Consider the following 7,274-nt stretch of genomic DNA (forward strand, 5'->3'; position numbering starts at 1 on the left):
GTGTATGCACTGAATTGCCAGAGGGAGACATGTAAACTCCATGGAGATGTAAACCTACTTGAGTCTAGTGTTCTAAGGAGACTTCATCCAGAAAGTAACAACAATGAATATATAAAACATAAACAAGTCAATACAAATAAAGGAAAATAAAATTGACATCCTACACTGAAAGACATGACAGGGTCTTGCGTTGGGGCTCGTCTGGGAACTGTGATTCAGTTGGATGTCGTGCAGGGGTGTGTTGTGGTCTGCTTCTGGGAACTGGATTTGGGAAAGAGGGTTATCTGCAGCTGATAAGGGCCATATTTAAAAGGCTGGGTTAGGATGAGACTACTTTACTTCACACCGCCAACTGAGGCAGAAGCAACACAGAACTTACACAGGATTTGTCGAATCATGCTACTGCTCATGTTCACTGCCAATATGTTTTTTGCTGTTGGAGTTGTTTCCATGCCCGTATCGGACCATGGGCCCCACATTGCCCACGGCTGGGGCCAGGTGGTCCGGCTCAGGCACCTGTACGCCGCCAGACCGGGACTGCACCTACTGATTAGTGGAGATGGACAGATCTATGGCTCTGCGGACCAGACTCTACACAGTAAGTCAAGCATTTAACAAGACAGGCTTAACGAGCTGCAAACTGTGGTGCTTGTCGGTAAATCACATTGATGACTTGGAGGGATTTTTCATTCTGATGAACATTTGAACTGCAGGCCTGCTGGAGATCCGTCCAGTGGATCCAGGCTGTGTTGTCATCAAAGGAGTAGCAACAGCACGGTTTCTCTGCATGGAAGGCGATGGAAAACTGTACTCATCGGTAAGGGTTTCATATGACAAGGTGACAACATATGTTGTTTAACATGAGAACAAATTTAATGAATTATTATTTAGCGAAAAGTAATTTATACATTTATTATTATTATATATTATTATTACATTTAAAAGTCCTGTGTCAGGGCATTGCTAAAATGACAAGTGAAGTGAAAGAGAATTTTGTCTAATTACCACTGCAGAATGATTAATAATTAGGCAGGATATTAATCAAATTGGTAACATTTAATAGATAAGTGTATAATCCTAATACAAAATGTTATTTTATAGTCAAATTTGAATTTGAGTGTGACATCTGTGCTGCAAACTGCAAAAAAAACCAACACATTTAACTAAAAACATATGTAAATACAAAGGCCCAACTTTCAAGTCGAAAAATATAATTTCTTATTTCAGAGATAACCCCACAGGTTATAGGTGTGTTGTATGCATTACGTTTACTTAAGTACTGTAATTTACTTGAGTATTTTCTTTGATGTCACTTTCTACTTCCCTTTCTGCGTCTCAGAGTGAAATCGTGTACTTTTTACTTCACTACATTTATCTGACAGCTTTAGTCACTAGGTACTTTACAAATTAAGATTTTTACACTTAATAAAATATGATTTGTTATAAATTACAGTAGCCAACATTTCATCCAAGTACAGCTGACACGATTATTATATTGCCACTGACTTTGATCATTTAGGAAATTTTCATGTAAAAACATTTCATTGTTCCACCCTCACTAACATGAAGATGCTGCTTTTCCTTTTAATTATTTGAATTTATTTGTAATCATTTTGAGCTTTGTACTGTTGGTTGGACAACGCAAGCATTGTGAAGGGGTCTGGGTAACTGTGACGGCATTTCTCACTATTTTCAGCATTTCAAAATACTTTATGTATACTTTAAGTATATTTTTGTGATTATACATACTTTTACTTACATTTACTAACATTTTCAATGCAGGACTTTTACTTGTAACAGAGTATTTTTTAATTAAGTAAAGGATCTGTATACTTCATCCACCACTGAGACGCACACACACACACACACACACACACACACACACATACACACAATCATAACCACACTAATGCGACTTTCTACTTTTGATGCTTAAATATTTTTAAAAGCAGGTACTTTTTTTACTTTGCCTCAAGTAGAAATTTAAATTGAAGATTACAGTACTTACTGTAGTACTGTACTATACTCAAGTACAGGATTGATACAGGACCAATATGAAACAAATTATAAGAAATACAGTAAAATGTAAAGAGTTCAGATTTATGTCAACACGTTTTTAAAATGTTTTTTATTTCACAGTCTCACTATTCACTGTTACACTTATTTCAGTATGGCACTTTTCATGACAGAGTTGTCAGCGCTCCCCACCTCCTCACCTTTCAGCCAATAACATTTCCCCAGCCTCTCAGCTGCAGCAACTGAGCAGTTGCTGCAGCTGAGAGGTTGCTTCTGTTAGCCAGAGCAACCAAAGAATGAGTGATATACTCCAGGACATCACGCACTTTTTTTAATCACAGCACCGTATACTTCATTCTGAATAACCCAGCTACTGCTGTTAACACTAGCATTTTGCTTTGAAAGTAAGAAAATCAAACCACGCCACCATGCAAAATATTCTGGATGGTTAGACAACATCTCTAGCCTTGTTGAGCCAAATAAAGGGGTTAGGTTGTTCCTGCGTGTGTGCCTCTGACTGTATGGTCTGTGCACTGCAGTTATTTACCACAGCAGCTTACTTTAGCATTGTTGTTGCACTACAAGTAACAGGAGCTATGAGGGCCAAAGCGAAACAGCAACTGCATTCAATAGCACATTGACATATGTAATAAAGAAAATAACTACAAACCCACCCGTAGAACATAGCTTTCCTCAACAGTGTGTCATGTGATTCACTTGGTATGTCTAGATAAGGATGTTAGAGTTTTATAAAACAACCAAACCAACCTAATATTGATGTATTTTTGCATCTTTTCAAAACTTCGCTATATATATTAGCTGGATATAAAAAACAATGCTTCTCCAAAAAGAATATCTAGTACATTTTATTAAGAACCTTTACAAAGGATCTTCTAGAAGGCCTTCTGTAGGCACTGGTGACCTGAGGTCTCCTGCTGATGTTAATCAGCTTCCATGTTCAGAAAACACTGCAGCCAGTGAGGCATTCATTCAAACAGACGCCCGGTTCATCAACCTTTGTTCGGTGTGGTGCAGGTTAGCTTGTGTTTGCAAAGTGGAAAACCTGAATGAAAAGACCCAGCAGCAGCAACAACAACCTTGGCCTCTGGCTGGCTCTCTTTGGCTAAAGTAAACAGCTGTCGAAGAACTTGCAGCACCATTTGCGTATGTTTTCTTTTTTTGATAAAAGGGGCCTTTTATCTAAAACTACCATTCATGCAGTCCTAATGGAAGCTGCCATTGTAATTCTAGCTACTTTGAGCTACCTTCTAACCTGTATGGATACCAGTGAATAGAAACAGCTTCACTCATAGTTTCATATATTCATAATATAATAGTCCAGCAAAATGAAATATTGACTTTACAAGATGAAAAATGCAAAAATTAATATAGCAAAAATTCCAGCAACAACTAAGAGTTTGAAGTTTATTAAAAGACTGTGGCCAGATTAACCTGCCAGGGGCCTTGGGGCAAAGTTGCTGGGACCCTATTACGAGGAATAGCCAATCAGACACAAGGATGTACTTGACTTCTGCCCCATTGTTAAAGCAAGATAATATAAGCTCAACACTGGGTAAATACAGTGTGTTAAATAAAAAATACACATAAAATACAAATAAAATAAAAATAGAATAAGACAGTTATCTACATTATATACACATTTCATATACAGGTATATGTGATAATGGATAATTGCACAGAATAACTGCACCAACATATAATAATACAGTGAGCAAACTGACCTAGTAATGTCTGTCAGAGGTGCATTTTATTACTTTGTATTCCATTTGCAAGAGAAAGTATGTGTGATTAGGTTTTCGAAAAGGTTACATAATCTCACCTTTAATTCTTTAAAAACTATACCTTTTTCAGTGATATTATTCTGAAAAAACAGACGTGGTTTTATTATTTTATTTGTGCGTAGTATTTCAATAAACATACAAGTACATAAATCCTGTACTTGAGTTAAAGTACAGATTATGGGGCGGCTGTGGCTCAGGAGGGAGAGCGGGTTGGCCGTTAATCGGAAGGGCGGCAGTTCAATCCTGGCTCCCCCTGGTTGCGTGTCGAAGTGTCCTTGGGCAAGATACTGAACCCCAATTTGCCCCTGGTGGCTGTCTGCCAGTGTATGAATGTGTGTGAATGCTAGTTTCCGTTTGAGCACTTAGGCTCAGTGTATGAATGTGTGTGACTGGTGAATGCAGATGTAGTGTAAAAGCGCTTTGAGTGGTCGAAAAGACTAGAAAGGCGCTATACAAGTACGGAGCATTTACATGCTTGCTTAATATTACTCCACTAAAAGTAGAAGTCTCCAACTTAAATATCTACTTGAGCCAACGTACAAAAGTACTTGCTTTTAAAAATACTTAAGTATGATTAGTATGGTTATGACTGTCAGAAGTTGCTGACAAACAGAATTTAAAAATACAGGCAAACTTCTTCCTATTTATTAAACAATGACATTCATTAGAAACAGGCTGCCCTTTCAACAACAAAAGTTCCTTCAAAATTCTGAAAATAATGAGAAATGCCGTCACAGTTACCGACAGCCCAAAGTGACCCCATCACGATGCTTGCTTTGTCTAACCAACAGTACAAAGCTCAAGATTACTAAATATAAATTTAAATAAGGAAAAGCAGCAAATCTTCATATTAGTGAGGGTGGAATCACAAAATGTTTTTCTATGAAAATTTCCTAAACGATCAAAGTAGTTGCCTGTTCATTTCAGTGTCAATATAATAATCGTGTCAGCTGTACTTGAATCAACATTTTGGGTAGTTTAATGCACAACACAACATATTTTATTAAGTCTTCATTAGTCTTGTGTAAAATCTTAATGTGTAAAGTAACTAGTAACTAAAGCTGTCAATGTAGTCAAGTAAAAAGTACAACATCTCCCTCTGAGATGTGGTGGAGTAGAAGTAGAAAGTTCCATAATACTCATATTAAAGTACAAGTACCAGAAATTTGTACCTAAGTACAGTACTTGAGTAAATGTACTTTATTACCGTCCACTGCTGGAAATGGAAACAAAAAGAAAACAAAACCGGAGCAAGTGGAAAGTCTGCTGCTAGTAGTAGAGTACATCAGAGAAAACATGATGCTCTAGTACCACACTGGCTGAAAAGTCACAGCAAACTAAATCAATATATTCTTAAACAAAGTTACAATGAACATCATTGTCACTTGGTCTTTTTGGGCTCGGGTTGCGGTTTCTGGTCTTTGCTTGGTTGGTAATCCAGTCTTGACAAAGTCATCATTTCCTCACAGGGATCAGTTAAGTTTCATCTCATTTCAGAACACAATATTTGTGCCATGAACATTTTTTCATGTGAATGCCTCCCATCATTTCCAGCACACCTACAGCAGAGACGACTGCACCTTCAGAGAGCAGATCATGCCGGACGGGTACAACATCTACGTGTCTGACAGACACGAAGCCCTGCTCAGTCTGGGAAACCACCGGCAGAGACTGCAGGGTCGAGACCGAGATGTCCCGGCTCTTGCCCAGTTCCTCCCCAGGATCAGCACCCTGGAAAAGGCCTTGTCCCTTGGACTTGACGTCCCTCACCAGGTGGGACAGAGCATAGCCCAAACAGAAGAACCAGTGGACACGATGGACTCGTTCGGGAAGCTGTCTCAGATCATTCACAGTCCCAGCTTCCACAAGAGATGAGACATCAGCTCTGCGACACCTCTAAATGGATGTTGTCCTAGGTGTCCTGCTTTGTCTGGGGCCTGACCGGGCACTCCCCTCTGCATGTTGCAGAACTCGGGACTGACTGCATATCCAGCCAGCCTGCTCCCGCACTGGCTGCTGCTACATCCTGTCAGTCTGTCCAGTCAGACATGACCAAACAGAATATAAGAGCAGTGTCCTACCGAGTGGAGAATGACACCGAGACTGGCCCCTGATCATAATGTTCCATCCTGTCAGTTTCAGAGACACCTTTTACATTTACAGGACTGACAAACCACCCAGGGGGTGCTCAGTCTTCCTCCCCCCAAAAGGTCTCTGGCATACAGAGAGGGCTGTGTTTCACATTCTGGTTTGTTGGAATCAAGAGAAGGTGACATGACCAGTAACCAGCAGCAGATGAACAAAAAGCAGCACCTACAGAAACTGGAAAAAGGAAAAGAATCGCACACTAGTAGTCACTGATAGTAGGAGGTGCAGCGCCACATGAAGGAGCGCCAAATATGTCATCAGGAATTCTGCTTATTATCAATGTATGATTCCTCAGTGAACTGAGGAAGAGGGGAACGATCCTCGTCTCGCCTGTAGACCAGGATCAGGATGTTGGTCAAATTAACTGCGATAGGATAATAAGTAAAAACTTTTCAACACCTGACAAAAAGTGTTATCTTCTTGTAGTAGTACAGTTGTTGTATTTTTGTGGTTATTTAAATCTCGAGCACTTTGAATTTGAATACCTTTTATGTTTTACTGAATGCACCTATGCATGAAATGTATGTGTGGATGTTTCCCGCTAAACCAGCTGTTTGCACTGTTTAATTTCATATAAAATGTTGAAGATATGCATAATAAAGCATTCCAAGCAGGGTCCCTGTGTTATTAATGCTTGTCACATTAAGATGAAAATATCTTTATTTCAAATCACATGCATTTGGATTTGTAAAAATGTTATATATATAATTTTCAGCCTTTATTGCAGACGAGGGGAAACGTGGGAGAGAGAGAGATGCAACTAATGACCCCAGCTGGATACACCAGGGACGTTACAAGTCATGGTCTTAACCTTGATGCCACAGGGACACCTCAACTCATAAATGTCAGGCCTAAACAAATCCCCCCGCAGCATGAGGCAGAACTCTGTGTGTTCACCACTTTACTTGGTTAGGTACAATCAAATCAAGCAAATGGCAAATTCTGAACTGAAAGGTCCACTTTCTGAGGATTCAGAGCTTTCATCTCCATGTGCGGTAATTATTGTAACAATGGAAGTCTCCATGGGCGGCACACAAGAAGAAGGTCGCGGGCTCAAACCCCGGTTGCCCCGGCCTTTCTGTGAGGATTTTGCATGTTCTCTCCGTGTCTGCGTGGGTTCTCGCCAGGTGTTCCGGCTTCCTCCCACCGTCCAAAGACATGCAGGTTAGGTTAATTGGTGATCCTAAATTGTCCTTAGGTGTGAATGTGAGTGGTTGTTTGTCTATGTGTGGCCCCGCGATGGACTGCTCCAGCCCTCCAGCCCTCCAGCCCCCCCCCTTGAACCTGTACGCAGGATAAGCGGTTGAT

General features: G+C 40.1%; 1 protein-coding gene across 1 annotated transcript; it reads left to right on the forward strand.

Annotated features, from left to right (window-relative positions):
- The first annotated feature begins 248 nt into the window (after window positions 1-248).
- Window positions 249-6,582, forward strand: fgf19 (fibroblast growth factor 19). Its single transcript, XM_038702190.1, has 3 exons — window positions 249-598; window positions 714-817; window positions 5,373-6,582. Exons 1-3 carry the CDS (start codon window positions 325-327, stop codon window positions 5,691-5,693), a joined length of 699 nt encoding a protein of 232 aa, XP_038558118.1. The 5' UTR covers window positions 249-324; the 3' UTR covers window positions 5,694-6,582.
- The last annotated feature ends 692 nt before the right edge of the window (window positions 6,583-7,274 follow it).

This window comes from Micropterus salmoides, unplaced genomic scaffold (genome assembly GCF_014851395.1).
Source record: "Micropterus salmoides isolate LMB-PRFRI ecotype aquatic unplaced genomic scaffold, ASM1485139v1 Ms_hic_scaffold_6, whole genome shotgun sequence".
NCBI lineage: Eukaryota > Metazoa > Chordata > Actinopteri > Centrarchiformes > Centrarchidae > Micropterus > Micropterus salmoides.

Excerpts from the sequence above, each read along its gene's own strand:
- fgf19 (XM_038702190.1), top strand. The coding sequence starts at position 325 with ATGAGACTACTTTACTTCACACCGCCAACTGAGGCAGAAGCAACACAG. Across the intron at positions 599-713 it reads TGCGGACCAGACTCTACACA|GCCTGCTGGAGATCCGTCCA; the intron begins GTAAGTCAAGCA and ends TTTGAACTGCAG. Across the intron at positions 818-5,372 it reads ATGGAAAACTGTACTCATCG|CACACCTACAGCAGAGACGA; the intron begins GTAAGGGTTTCA and ends CATCATTTCCAG.